Source organism: Heteronotia binoei, chromosome 4, assembly GCF_032191835.1.
Source record: "Heteronotia binoei isolate CCM8104 ecotype False Entrance Well chromosome 4, APGP_CSIRO_Hbin_v1, whole genome shotgun sequence".
In the NCBI taxonomy this organism is placed as follows: domain Eukaryota; kingdom Metazoa; phylum Chordata; class Lepidosauria; order Squamata; family Gekkonidae; genus Heteronotia; species Heteronotia binoei.
Genome location: NC_083226.1, coordinates 167,783,854 through 167,799,378, shown reverse-complemented (window position 1 = coordinate 167,799,378; position 15,525 = coordinate 167,783,854). Strand labels below are relative to the sequence as shown.

Below are 15,525 nucleotides of genomic sequence, written 5' to 3'. Positions count from 1 at the left end.
AAGGTTGACTCAGCCTTCCATCCTTCCGAGGTCGGTAAAATGAGCTTGCTGGGGGGAAAGTGTAGATGACTGGGGAAGGCAATGGCAAACCACTCTGTAAAAAATATCTGCCATGAAAATGTCATGATGCGACATCACCCCAGAGTCGGAAACGACTGGTGCTTGCACAAGGGACTATCTTTACCTTTTTAAATAAATGAAACAAAAAAAAAATAACCAAGAATATCCATCAAACAGCCAAGATAACAGCAAGAGCCAACTTTTGAAATTCACTGAAACTTGTTCTTGAATTTTTAAAGAAATGGCTGTGTGCCAGAGAATGACAACCATAATTGTCTTGCGCCGAGTTAAAACCAGGTTCAAAATAAAAGAAAATGAACATCCTTTATCACGTCTCAGATCCGGCAGGGCTTTCTTATATAACACGACGTGACATTTAGCCTGCTTTATATGCCATTATTGCATTTGTACTGATCTTTTTTTTATCTGTCAAACGGTTAAAAAAAATTAGAGACGTTTTATAAATAAATACTTTCTTCCAATAGCGGGAGGGGAAAATAACAAAAGGCAGTTTACAGGCTATGAACAGCGTGGCAATCTCAGATGGGGACATGTGGACACAGAAGCGTAACACTCAATTAAGGATTGTTCTGATAACAATTACATTCAAGGGCACTCTCTGTCCAAGTCATCTGCAGCCTCTAACTGCCAGCAGCTGTAGGTGAAGAAAAGATTTACGCCGATCTGTCAGCGTTCATGACTCTAGAAATGCGATGAGAATTACTCCGTGATGTAAAGCTCTATTTTATTGAGCTCCAGGTTAAACTATAAATGACAAGTCTCTTATTCCGTCCTCTGCGCACAACAGTCCTCGTAATTTAAAACTATTGGTGGTCTGCGCTCGGAGGACTTATTCTTTATATTTAAAAAGCCTCCGTAGGAGCTGAATTACTTCTCACATTAAAGCAGGAATTACTGGAGCATCTGGTGAATCTTGAATTATGGCTGTCTGCGCTCACTCAGCTAAGCAGATTTTGAGTTCAGAGTTCCTTAGCTGTTGTGTTTTAAAAACCAAAGAACTAAAAAATAAGATATGCGCCCCCTCGCTCAGGTTGCTCAGAGGTATGGGCTGGGTTGTCACCAGTATGCAGATGATACCCAGCTCTATCTGTTGATGGGTGGCCAGTCCAACTCCACCCCAGATGATCTGCCCACGGCGCTACAACCTATGGCGGGGTGGCTCAAGCTGAGTAGACTGAAATTAAATCCGACGAAGACGGAGGTCCTGTATCTAAGCTGTCGCAGCTCGGGACTAGAGGTCCGTTTACCGACCCTTGATGGAGCACAGCTCATGCTGGCGCCCAAAGTCAAAAGCCAAGGGGTGCTCTTGGATCCCTCTCTTACAATGGAGGCCCAAGTAGCGGCCACTGCCGAGTCAGCTTTCCACCATCTACGGATGGTGAGGCAGTTGGTCCCCTTTCTCGAACGCGATGACTTGGCAACTGTGATCCATGCTACGGTCACCTCGAGGTCGGATTACTGCAATGCCCTCTACATGGGGCTGCCTCTCCAGCTAGTGTAGAACGCTGCCGCCAGGCTGTTAATGGAAGTTCCTTTACGGGAACACATTCAGCCTGCGCGGGTATTTTAATATTGTTTTACGCTTTGTCTTATGTTTGATGTATTATCCATGTTTTTATCTCGTTGGACATTTCGACCCTAACCTGTGAGCCGCCTGAGCCTGCCTTCGGTGGGGAGGGTGGGATAGAAACAAAAAAAAATAACAAATAAAATATGTAGCAGGACTGTTTCCCCTTTTTTAAGGGCTTTCTGTGACTGCAGCCATGAAATTAAAAGACGCTTGCTCCTTGGGAGGAAAGCTATGGCAAACCTAGGCAGCATAATAAAAAGTAGAGACATCACCCTGAAAGTCTGCATAGTCAAAGCAATGGTATTCCCAGTAGTAATGTATGGCTGTGTCGCGCTCCTGTTGCCCCCTGAGGGGTTTCCTGGCAGCCAGCCCTCCTGGTGGACCCTCGAAGCCAGCTGTGGAGGTCTCAGAATTGGATAGGGGTGGGGTTGCGTCACCCAGCCTCCTATCCCTGGTGGTGTTTAGGGCTCCTTCTATCTCTCTGAGCAGGCAGCCTTCCTTCACAGCCACCATCCTTCCTCCCTGACCTTCCAGCATGGCCTCCTTTTATTCCCCTGGGAGCCCCACCTCTTCCCTCCAGCCCTCTCCCCGGGCTGGCCCCTCTTCATAAGCCCCGACGCCGATCTCGGGTGTCCTGGAGTGATGCCTTCTTCCGGCTCTTGAGCTGGAGGTCTGGTGGGCTGGGCTGCGGGGTTCTGGCCTGGGCTGCAGTTCAGGGCAGGCCTCATAGGCTTGTCGCTGACCGGCCCTGGCTCCTCCCTGGCAGCTAGTCGGCTCCTTCGTTGTCAGGCAGCCGCAGGGTCTGGCGTGGCCGCCATCCAGTCCTCCGGGCCCCTTGGGTCGCATGGAGGTGAGTGGAAATGTCGCAGGCTGTTCCGGTGCCCACCAGGGGGACCCTTCACTGGCGGGACTCGACTGGGGGGTCTACTGAGGGGGGAGTGACTGTGGTGGGGGGGCAGCCATGAGGGGGGGCCAGCCTCCCCTCCCTCCGGCCGAGTCCCGACGCGGGACAGGCTGTGAGAGCTGGACTATAAGGAAGGTTGAGCACCGAAGAATAGATGCTTTCAAACTGTGGTGCTGGAGAAAACACCCCCCCATTCCCTTTTTTTAAATTAAACTTTTAAAAAAAATATACAAGAAGAAGAAGAAGACTGTAGATTTCTACCCCTTCTCTCTGAATCAGAGACTCAGAGCAGCTTACAATCTTCCATATCTTCTCCCCCCAACAACAGACACCCTGTGAGGTGGGTGGGGCTGAGAGAGCTCTCACAGCAGCTGCCCTTTCAAGGACAACTTCTGCAATAGCTATGGCTGACCCAAGGCCATTCCAGCTCCTTTGCATATTAGGCCACACCCCAGTGATGTAGCCAATTCTCCAAGAGCTTACAAAAGCTCTTGGAGGATTGTCTACATCAGGGGTGTGTGGCCTAATATGCAAAGAAGCTCCTGCTAGAATTCCACCCCTGGAAGTGCCATCAAGTCACAGTTACCTTAAGGTAACACTCTAGGACAGGGGTGGCCAAACTGTGGCTCGGGAGCCAAATGTGGCTCTTTCACACATATTGTGTGGCTCTCGAAGCCCCCACTGCCCGTTGGCTGGCTTGGAGAAGGCACTTCTCTCTTTAAATAATTTCTCCGAGCCAAGTCAACTGACTGCTTGGAGAATGCATCTGAGGTTAAAGTTGCTTTCTTTCCAACTCTTCCCTCCCTCCCCCCATCTATTTTCCTCCCTCCCTCCGATATCTGACAGTCTTGCCGCTCTCAAACATCTGACGTTTATTCTCTGTGGCTCTTACGTTAAAGCAAGTTTGGCCACCCCTTCTCTAGGATTTTCAAGGGAAGAGAAGAACAGAGGTGTGGCTCACCATGGCCTGCCTCCGCAGAGAGGCAGACATTTTTTACGGGGTGGTTTGCCATTGCCTTCCCCAGTCATCTACACTTTCCCCCCAGCAAGCCGGGTACTCATTTTACCCACCTCGGAAGGATGGAAGGCTGAGTCAACCTTGAGATGGCTACCTGAACCCAGCTTCCGTCAGGATCGAACTCAGGTTGTGAGCAGAGAGCTCGGACCGCAGTACTGCAGCTTTACCACTCCGCGCCACGGGGCTCTATACTGAACAGCGATTTGTTTTTGACTGGCATAAGAAGCTGCTGCCAAGAGCTACCTATGGTATCAATGGCGTACAGTGTATCACACTTCGAAATTTAATCCCCGTTCCACGAGGCTGAATAAGATTTACCCGGGTTAATATTCAAATTTCAGCAACAGGAAATTCAAGTATCTTTCCTGCGGAATTTAGGAAGAGGCTTGTTTAAATATTTTTTAGGAGGCTGATATTTACCTGATGATCCTCTGAGCAGCATACTGATGAAGGGAGCGGAACTGCGCTGACATATTGGCTAAGGCTGCCAAACAGTTTGTATGAAGGTATTTGTCCTGTGGGAGAAGAGAAGGAGGGGAAGAAATGCATCAAGCTATACTCTCGGCATACGGCACGACCTGTCGAAAGGAAATCACCCAGCAGCCGAACATCTGTTTACAGGAGGTAAGGCTGCAGTCAAAGACAAACCCAAACTTGTGCTCCGATATTAGGAGTAAGCATCAAGAGATAATTTTGTGCAATCTTGGGCTTAGTGTACGTCTGGATTTTTATTTGTGTAGTTGCATGTCCAACCTTGGTTTAAAAAAAAAAATTGAATTATTTTGCTTTACATTTTTGGTATTGTTTTAAATGTAATAAATAATATATTTAAGCAACAGCCAGCAATGACCATGGTAAACTTTATTCACTGAAAAAACGGTATTTGACATTCCAAATAAACGGTTTACCCTTTCAACGACAAAGAGGGGTTTTGTCTTTGTGATTTGATTTCCTTGCGATTTATAAACCACATTTTGATTTCAATCGCTTGCGGACAAAATTTGATTGCATTGTGCAGTTTGACCTAATTGTGCAGTTGAGAGTATAAGTTAACACATATGAGAGCAGTTGCCTTAGCACGGGTTCCTAGTAAATGACTGCGGCCAGTGGAAGTGGCAAATGAAACACGAGAATAGCTGGAATCGTGTCACCACACCGGCTGGACAGCGGACTGCCTAAATGAATACATCAAATATTTTCATGGTACTGTGAAAATATATGAGAACTGCAGGAATTGTACTTATTTTTGATTTCAAACATCCAGGATTGACTTTCACTTCAAGTGGATTTGTGGACTATGATCTGGATTAAAATGTTTTGGATTAGATTCATGTTAGTAAATGTAATATAAAAGCATTGAATGAGTATAGCATGATTATTTGAAATGCATCATACACAGTGTTTTGGCTAATTTCCAACACTCCATAGGCAGAACTCTTATTGCAGGCACCAAACAGAACGACCTCTCAGATTTTTACACCACCGTTTCCTGCATAAATATAACTCATGCACAAGGATACATCTGTGGCATTTCCAACAATTTCTGTTAAAATTAACTTCTACGGAGCAGTGCTTGAAAAATCTCCAACTGTTTTCTCTCAGATAAAGCAAATGTTTTGGGCTTTTATTTTTGCTCCTTCACAACTCCACTTTCTCCTGAAATCAATATTCATGAGGAAGTTCACCAACATGGTGACGGAGAACGACAAAGACGTTCTATTGCTACTCTTACCCTTGTCCGTGTCATGTTGTACTGAATAGTTCTTATTACTACCAATATCAGGAGACTCCCCAAGGGAATTTCTGTTAACACACGTTCTGAGTACCAGGTGATATTCTTCAATATCTGCAAAGGAAAAAAAAAACTGTTCTTCACCTGTGAACATAATTCTATTTTCAAGTCAGTTTTTTAAAAAAAAATTGTTTCCAGTGACAAGGGAATTGAACCAACAGGTCTGACGCACTACAGTTGAAAGTGCAGAAATACAAGAGGGTCTCTCCGGACTTTTCAGATACCTTGATAACCTTTGCGGCAGCTCAGTCTGATTTAATGCAAGCATCTGCTTCTGGCTGAACTCAGCCCACCAATCGCTATGTAGAAGGACTGCAGGTTATATTTGCATTTCAAAAATACAGGGAAACAGTGAATTCCATAATGACATGCCATTTCACTGTTTTAGGAGGGGGAGCTAAAAAAAAAAAAGACTGGGATCTTTTCCACACGCTGGGGTTACTCCTGATTACCTTGGGAGTCAATCCACAAGCGCTGGAATCCATTTGGGCAGGGCTGTTCCATATGTCTGCCCTCCCTGTGCGTTTTTACAGTTCTGGAGTCAGGTTATTTTCTTTCACATGTGGCTTAAATAAGGAGGGTTTTCAAGAGAGGGTGCTGTCGTCATTGGTATTATTAGTGGTCAGAGCACCAATATTGATATAATGCTGCAGAGCTGTAATGATAGTTTAAGCAGATTATCTGAATTCACAGATTTCATTTTTTTAAAAAAGGTAAGCCTCTAGCTCAGGGGTGGCCATACTTGCTTAACATAAGAGCCACATAGAATAAATGTCAGATGTTTGAGAGAAAGAAGGAAGGAAAATAGATGGGGAGGGGGAGGTAGAAAGAAAGCAAATTTAACTTTAAATGCATTCTTCAAGCTGCCAGCTGGCTTGGTTGGAGAGCCACACAATATCTGTGAACGAGCCACATGTGGCTCCCAAGCCACAGTTTGGCCACCCCTTTTCTCGCCCCTTCTGTTATGGAGATATAAGGAAAAAAACATACCTCCATGAGGAAGGGAGGGAGGAAGGAGAATTCAGAGAACCTGCTTAAATTGTCATTATAACACTACAGCATTATGTCAATATTTTACGGATTTTTTTTAAAAAAATTTTTTTTAAATCACTGTGCGGGGGTTGGGGGGAGGCGGGAGGGAATGGTTTAGGGACAGCAACAATCCAATCATTGAAAAGTGGGCTAGAAACGTTACACACTAGAAAAAGCTGACTCAAAATCTGCTTTCAGGAAAACATTGGGGCAAAAGTGGTCTCAAAAGAGCCAGAAAAATCTAGGGGACAAACAAACAAAAAACCTACAGGCACAAAAATGCACGTAGAAATCAGGGGATAGAACGAAGCAGTATGGGACCAGAACAGATGGGGAAAAAACCATGAGGAAAAGCCCTGGAACAAGCAACACTTAATAGATTTGAAAACTACCTAGGAAATACAGCTTGGAAAATGAGATATATAGCTCCACAGGGAGTTACATAGTTCACTCAGATATGCCTTTTGTGTATGCGTTTTTCTATGATTTGGTATACAGTTTCAAGAGCTGGTGATTTGGAACATTTTTCTCTTTTCTTTTTAAAAAAATCAGAGCCTGTTTCCTATTCTACGACTTCTGGCGAACCATACTGAGGCACAGAGGACAGAGAAGCAGCTTAATACAGCCTGCCTCCGCCGCCCTCTTCTGGTATTCCAACAAGGTCTCCCATCTCCCAAGTACTTGCCAGGGTTGGCCCTGCTTCGCTTCTGAGATCTGATAAGATCGATCTTGCCTGGGGCTATCCAGGTCATTGTGAGCACTCACTAATTTCCTGATTTCTAATTTTTCCTGACTTCTAATTGTCTCAGGAAATGTACATAGCTACCAGAGTGGTGTAGTGGTTAAAAGTGTCAGACTAAACATTCAGTTCCGAATCCCCACTTGTTTCCAATATCCAGCAACAGTATCCAGGGGTGGAATTCTAGCAGGAGCTGCATATTAGGCCACACACCCCTGATGTAGCCAATCCTCCAAGAGCTTACAAAAAAGAGCCTTGTAAGCTCTTGCGGGATTGGCTGCATCAGGGGGGCGTGGCCTAATATGCAAAACAGCTCCTGCTAGAATTCCACCCCTGTCAGTATCACCTTTATTGGCATAACTGAAAAAAATATATAAAGAAACTTGTCAGCCAGACAACAAAGCAATCCAATATATCTGTTCAAATCATAAAAAGCTAAAATAAGATTAAGAATTATAATGAGGACCACCATAGAAGCTTGCTGGGTGACTTTGAGCCAGTCAGATGCTCTTAGCCAGGGGTGGAATTCTAGCAGGAGCTCCTTTGCGTATTAGGCCACACTCTCCTGATGCAGCCAATCCTCCTGGAGCTTACAAAAAAGAGCCTTGGAGGATTGGCTGCATCAGGGGTGTGTGGCCTAATACGCAAAGGAGCTCCTGCTAGAATTTCACCCCTGACCCTTTGCATATTAGGCCACACACCCCTGATGTAGCCAATCCTCCTGGAATGTACAGTAGGCCCTGTACTAAGAGCCTTGTAAGCTCCAGGAGAATTGGCTACATCAGGGGTGTGTGGCCTAATATGCAAAGGAGCTCCTGCTAGAATTTCACCCCTGATCCTTTGCATATTAGGCCACACCCTCTTGATGCAGCCAATCCTCCTGGAGTTTACAAAAAAGAGCCTTGTAAACTCTTGGAGGATTGGCTACATCGGGTGTGTGTGTGTGGCCTAATACGCAAAGGAGCTCCTACTAGCATTCCACCCCTGCTCTTAGCCTAACTTACCACACAGGGTTCCGGTGAGGATAAAAGGGAGGAGAGGAGAATGGTGTAAGCTGCATTTGAGTCCCAGCTGGGGAGACAGGCGGGTTATAAATAACGTAAATAATAAAACACGAAGCCTCCAGGTTAAGAAATGGTGGAGAAATGTTCACTATGCCTCCTTGAGAAATTGTCATTGGAGGCCCATCAAGAATGCTTCTCATACACATACTGGCTGCATGCCAAGCGGTTCCCGCCCATTCTTTTTCTGATATGTTTTTTATTTCCATAAATGCTGGTTTATCTGAAGACAAGTCTGGGTCCTCAAAAACCCACATTAAACGTATGAAAGCTACGCAGAACATGTGTTTGCCAGGGACAAGCATGCCACTCTTCTCAGTGATCAATAAAGTGAGGAAATGAAGAAAACCTTTATGTCGGGGGCAGAGTTCGAGTCTGCCATTAAGAGAAACAGCAGACTGTCCCATAGACTATATACAGGATCAAGTCTGCTTTTCAGAGAAATTTCGCTCTCTCAGCGTATTACTTGCCTGTGATCCAAATCTGCTTTAAGAACACAGCCCAACAGAGAATCTACTCACTCAGTTCGAAATTAATTCTGTTCCATATGTTGCCTAGAACAAAGTAATACATGCTGAGATGGATGCCTAGTGCAAGAATGCTTTCTTTTTAAAGTCCTCAAGGACGACAGCACCCAGTCAGGTTTAACTTGGTGGAAAGGGCCATCAACTTGTGGTTGACTTGTGACAACCCTGTAGGGGTTTTCAGCGCAAAAGGTGAACAGAGGTGGTTTGCCATTGCCTGCCTCTGTATAGTGAACTTGGCATTCTTTGGGCATCACCTAGTCAAGAACCAACCTGGACTGCCCCTGATTAGTTTCCTAGATCTGATAGATCAGGACAGTGTGGACCCTCCAGGGCAGGGTAAAACACATACAAAGGTGGTTCGATGAGGACGACGACGGTGATAATGTTGGATTTATATCCCGCCCTTCGCTTTGACTCTCAGAGTCTCAGAGCAGCTCACTATCTCCTTTATCTTCCTCCCCCACAGCAAACACCCCGTGAGGTAGGTGGGGCTGAGAGAGCTCTGACAGAATCTGCCCTTTCAGCGACACCTCCTGCGAGAGCTATACCTGACCAGAGGCCATTCCAGCAGCTGCAAGTGGAGGAGTGAGGAATCAAGCCATTGTCATGGCCTACCCTCTGTGTGGTGACCCTGGGGTCTCCCATCCAAGTACCAACCAGGGCCAACCCTGTTTAAATTCCGAGATCTGACGAGATCAGATAGCCTGCTGGGCCCTTTCAGGTCAGGGCAGCAGGTTTACTTACGCTCTTCCTATTCCCATTATTCATTACAACCGGATTCAGGATGGGCACAGGCAACTGTTTGTGTGGAACTGCTGGGAGAAAGTGATTTTTTGTATTTTTGATCTCCTTTCCGAGGAAGCCAAAACCACATCTTATTTTCAAACACAAAAACCTTTGACCAGACAGGAAAGCTTTTGCGGCTTCCTTGCGGGGAGGGGAGGGAAACACAAGTAAGAGTCTATATAATCAGTGATTTATAAAATGGTACTTACTAAAATTAATCTTAAATATCAATAAATAAGCACGGGCATCGCACCACAAAAGAAAAATATGTTCCTGCTTCGACACAGTTGGCGCAGTTATAAAAGCAGAATAGGCGAATGAGGATGGGATGCAGTACCCAGTTTGACGCAGCAGGTCTTAATTAGTTTTATTTTTTCAGTCTTCAACCAGAGGACGAAAGCCGCTTCCTTCCGAAGCAGTTAAAATTAACTAGCAAAGCGGCGTCTGAGGGGCCTTGCTCACTCCTCGTGTTCTTGAACATGAGTACTGGGACAGCACTCAAAACGTATAAACTATCCCGAATAGGCGAACCAATTTTTATTCCAGTATTGCAATCTTTGAGGCAGACTGATCACTGCTTTGTACCACATCTTTCTCTCTGGATCTTATTTAAAAGTGAAGCCTAAAGTGAAACACAGAACTCTGCTATGCTTGTGAGAGTCCAGTTTCATTCCAGCATCTCTCCGATGGCATTACCACACTAAAAACCAGCAAGCAGAATGCTGAATAATTGCAGCCATTGGCTAGTCAACCAGTTATACAGAGCATACAAAGTTATTATTTTGAGAGACTGATGTGAAATCAACCTGACTGTAAAAATTTGGGCATCTCCCTTGTCCCTTCTTTCCCCTGGTATCCTGGCTGGAAAGTCCCATCAAGTCACAGCTGAGCCGGCTACCTGAACTCAGCTTCTGCTGAGATCAAACTCAGGTCGTGAGAAGAGAGCTCGGACTGCAGTACTGCAGCTTTACCACTCTGTGCCACGGGGCAGTCAATTTACCATAGCACAAAACTTACCACTTCATGAATGGACCAATTGAAGCCATCATCTTCAGTAAGGATTAACAAAATTATGAGAGCCATGTAGACATGGTGAGAGTTCCTTTCTTCAACATGATAAAGAATCTCAAGAATCGGCAAAACCTTGAAGAGGAAAAAATATATATATAGTACTTCAGCGTGTTACAAATCAAAAACAGTTTTAATTCTGCCTTATTTCATAACTCAGAAATTCCAGAAAAAGGAGGGGAAAACCTTCTAGTGGCATAAAATGCTTAATGGCCTTTCATTTGTTTTCTTCTGATGCCAGAAAAAAAAAATTAAAACAGGGTAAATAAACTCCTGCAGGGAGACATATAACTCAATTACTAATAAACAAGATTCCCAGTGGTACTTTTAAAAGGGGGACTCAGCGCATTCTGAACTTGTAGAGCTTGAATTTATATCTCAAGACTAATAACTGTAATTTCAGTTTGACTCAATCACTTTGGCAGCTTAAACAGACTGGGTCTAACATTTCACCCGAAGAACTTCTTTGCATCCTTTTAAGATACCAGAACTTGAGGACATCCAATGAAGGGGATGGGCAGCAGATTCAAGGCAGTCTAAAGGACAATACTTATTTACACAGAGAGTGATTGAAGTGTGGAATTCACTGCCAGAGGATGCAATGATGGCCACAGTCTCTCAATGACTACTAGCCATGGTGACTGAAGAAGAAGATATTGGATTTATATCCCGCCCTCCACTCCGAAGAGTCTCAGAGCGGCTCACAATCTCCTTTCCCTTCCTCCTCCACAACAGACACCCTCTGAGGTGGGTGGGGCTGAGAGGGCTCTCATAGCAGCTGCCCTTTCAAGGACGGAGTCTCAGAATGGCCTACAATCTCCTTTCCCTTCCTCCCCCACAACAGACACCTTGTGAGGTAGATGAAGATATTGGATTTATATCCTGCCTTCCACTCCAAAGAGTCTCAGAGCGGCTCACAATCTCCTTCCCCTTCCTCCCCCACAACAGACACCCTGTGAGGCGGGTGGGGCTGGAGAGGCTCTCACAGCAGCTGCCCTTTCAAGGACAACCTCTGCCAGAGCTATGGCTGACCCAAGGCCATGCCAGCAGGTGCAAGTGGAGGAGTGGGGAATTGAACCCGGTTCTCCCAGATAAGAGTCCGCACACTTAACCACTACACCAAACTGGCTCTCCACATTCAGGGAACCTCCACATTCAGAGGCACTAATCCTCTGAAGCCCAGAGCACGAAGGCAACATCAGGGGGAACACCCCCGCCTCTATGCTCTGTTGTTGACTGTCCGGAAGAACTGGTTGGCCACTGTGTGAGACAGGATGCTGGACTAGATGAACCGCTGGTCTGATCCAGCAGGGCTCTTTGTATATTCTTAAGATATTATGCATCCATCTCAGATGGACTTCCTGAGGTACTTTTTGATCCTCACACCAGTCAAATTATTGCAGTATCATACAAAACCAATGCTGACGATATAGTATACTGGATCCTGCAGCATTTATTATTATATTGTTTTATAAAAGGCTGTCTTAGCTTATCCATTGTACCAAGTTGCAAATATCCTCCTCTTCTCCTTCCCTGCCATCTTCCCTGCAAAAAGAGTTCTGTAGTCCTTTTTCTGAATAATGGATAGCAAGTCAATAAGAAATGTTAGGTTGAATGGGCAGTTTTGCTGTACTGCAGTCGGTTGATGACCATTCTTAAAAGCAATATTTTATGGGAAATCTGACTAGATCAGCTTATTCTTATATCTACTGAGTAAATATATCATAAAAGAAAACAAAAAAATGTGCCGCTACAAGCTTTATTACAAGAAAGGGCCATGTTAGCAAGGTTTTCATCTTCTGTAATAGTATTTGGCCACCGCTAATTTGCTTGAGCAGTCTGGAATATGTAGATAGATCCAAGCGGGCAGCCATGTTGGTCTGAAGCAGTAGAACAAAGTAGAAGGCAAGTGGCACCTTTAAGACCAACAAAGTTTTAATGATAATGATATTGGATTTATATCCCGCCCTCCACTCCGAAGAGTCTCAGAGCGGCTCACAATCTCCTTTCCCTTCCTCCCCCCACAACAGACACCCTGTGAGGTAGATGAAGATATTGGATTTCTATCCCGCCCTCCACTCCGAAGAGTCTCAGAGCAGCTCACAATCTCCTTTCCCTTCCTCCCCCACAACAGACACCCTGTGAGGTAGATGAAGATATTAGATTTCTATCCCGCCCTCCAATCCGAAGAGTCTCAGAGCGGCTCACAATCTCCTTTCCCTTCCTCACCCACAGCAGACACCCTTTAAGGTAGATGAAGATATTGGATTTATATCCCGCCCTCCACTCCGAAGAGTCTCAGAGCGGCTCACAATCTCCTTTCCCTTCCTCCCCCACAACAGACACCCTGTGAGGTAGATGAAGATATTGGATTTATATCCCGCCCTCCACTCCGAAGAGTCTCAGAGCGGCTCACAATCTCCTTTCCCTTCCTCCCCCACAACAGACACCCTGTGAGGTAGATGAAGATAGTGGATTTATATCCCGCCCTCCACTCCGAAGAGTCTCAGAGCGGCACACAATCTCCTTTACCTTCCTCCCCCACAACAGACACCCTGTGAGGTAGATGAAGGTATTGGATTTATATCCCGCCCTCCACTCCGAAGAGTCTCAGAGCGGCTCACAATCTCCTTTACCTTCCTCCCCCACAACAGACACCCTGTGAGGTAGATGAAGATATTGGATTTATATCCCGCCCTCCACTCCGAAGAGTCTCAGAGCGGCTCACAATCTCCTTTCCCTTCCTCCCCCACAACAGACACCCTGTGAGGTAGATGAAGGTATTGGATTTATATCCCGCCCTCCACTCCGAAGAGTCTCAGAGCGGCTCACAATCTCCTTTACCTTCCTCCCCCACAACAGACACCCTGTGAGGTAGATGAAGATATTGGATTTATATCCCGCCCTCCACTCCGAAGAGTCTCAGAGCGGCTCACAATCTCCTTTCCCTTCCTCCCCCACAACAGACACCCTGTGAGGTAGATGAAGGTATTGGATTTATATCCCGCCCTCCACTCCGAAGAGTCTCAGAGCGGCTCACAATCTCCTTTACCTTCCTCCCCCACAACAGACACCCTGTGAGGTGGGTGGGGCTGGAGAGGGCTCTCCCAGAAGCTGCTCTTTCAAGGACAACCTCTGCCAGAGCTATGGCTGACCCAAGGCCATTCCAGCAGGTGCAAGTGGAGGAGTGGGGAATCAAACCCGGTTTTCCCATATAAGAGTCCGCACACTTAACCACTACACCAAACTGGCTTTATTCAGAATGCAAGCTTTCGTATGCACGCATACTTCTTCAAACAAGGGGATAGGGTACAGTGGGCTGAAATACATGTAGTTGGTGGGTTAAGAGTGTAAACTGATACAAAATTAGGATCAAATGGCAAAATAGTGTAATAAATTGGAAGATCATTTGGTCTGGATAGCAATAAAAGGTAATAAAAGTTGCCTGTTAATTGTTCTTAAAGTTCTCTTCTCTCCCTGCCAAAAGATTTGAGTTTTCCTTGCACTGACCTGGATGGCCCAAGCTAGACCAATCATATCAGATCTTAAAAGCTATGCAGGGCTGATACAGGTTAGGACTTGGATGGGAGACCACCAAGGAAGTCCAGGGTTGCTACTCAGAGGTAAGCAATGGCAAACCACACCTCTGTCCATCTCTTGCCTTGAAAACTCTATGGGGTCACCATAAGCTAGCTGTATCTTGAAGACCACCACCTTTTCCTTATTGTTTCCTTGAATGTAATGTTTGTATTGTATTATTATTCCAATCGTCCTCTGAGGAAGGAGTTTAGAGTAGTTGGTATGCCCCCCCTTTTATCTCTGCAACAACTGTGTGAGGTAGGGAGGCTTAGAGACAAAATAAGACCGTAAAAGTCCTGCTGGATCTGATGAGTGGTCCATCTAAGTCCAGCATCCTGTTTCACACAGTGAAGGCCCTGGCCTCTCTCTTCTGTTGTTCACCCTTTGGAGGAACTTCCTGTGTGAGACAGGAAGCTGGACTAGATGGACCACTTGCCTGATTGAGCAGGACTCTTCTTACTTTTGGAGTTGTCCTGGAGGACCAGTGAACAAGGCACAGATGTTGCTTCCTTGCACTGGGTTTCAGATGTTTAATAATAATAAAGCGCTGTCTGGCTGCAACCGACTTATAGTGATCTGTCGCAGGTTTTGGAAGGCAAAAAGATGAGCAGAGGTGGTTTACTCCTTCCTTCCCCTGCACAGCAACTCTGGTCTTCCCATCCAAGTACCAAACATGTCCGACCCCGCTTAGCTTCCAAGCTCTCAGGTGCTTGGCTAGTCTGGGCTAATCATGCTGCTCTGAATGTAAAAACAGCAAGCTCAAGGGTTGTGCTGATATTTGAATCCAGGTCTCCCAACACTAAATCCATTAAGACTGCACCAGCTCCCAGAACAGTCTTTCGCTATGTGAATTTATTGAGGGTATCGAGGCCCATGCTCACTGCTGAGGGCAAATTTCATGCTTCTTTCATGCATGCAGTCCTTTGTAAGAATTCACCTATTCAAAAGACAGAAAACTGTGACCAACGGAGTGTGGAGACCTATTAAGAAACGCAGCTGAGGCCCGTGCAAAATTAAGCAAGGGAAAGAAACTGATCTCTGCACCATAGCCAACCCATCCAAAAACACACCAAAAACTGATTTAGAAATTAAATCTAAAAGGCTAAGGAGAGGAAGGGGGTGGGGTGGGGAAGACAAAACACAAGTCAATCTCAGAAGCTAGTGAGTCTGCCAATGACGCTTCTGATAGAGCAGGGGTGGCCAAACTGTGGCTCAAGAGCCACAAATGGCTCTTTCACACATATTGTGCGGCTCTCAAAGCCCCCACTGCCCCATTGGCCAGAATGGAGAAGGCATTTGATTCTTTAAATCACCTCTCCGAGTCAAGCCAGCCAGCGGTTTGAAAATTGTCCTTAAAGTTAAAGTTGC

The 15,525-nt window shown here is 45.6% G+C and overlaps 2 protein-coding genes across 2 annotated transcripts in view; both read right to left on the bottom strand.

Annotated features, from left to right (window-relative positions):
• Positions 1 to 15,525, bottom strand: part of RPL17 (ribosomal protein L17) — a 456,550-nt gene that overhangs the window by 150,092 nt on the left and 290,933 nt on the right. The window lies entirely within an intron of this gene.
• The window catches only part of DYM (dymeclin), a 421,761-nt gene that overhangs the window by 165,166 nt on the left and 241,070 nt on the right, over positions 1 to 15,525 (bottom strand). Inside the window, exons 11-13 of the mRNA XM_060236187.1 lie at positions 10,528 to 10,653; positions 5,306 to 5,419; positions 3,994 to 4,088 (exon numbers count right to left, since the gene is read on the bottom strand). Of these exons, the coding sequence (XP_060092170.1) occupies positions 3,994 to 4,088; positions 5,306 to 5,419; positions 10,528 to 10,653 (335 nt within the window). The remainder of the gene's footprint in view (positions 1 to 3,993; positions 4,089 to 5,305; positions 5,420 to 10,527; positions 10,654 to 15,525) is intronic.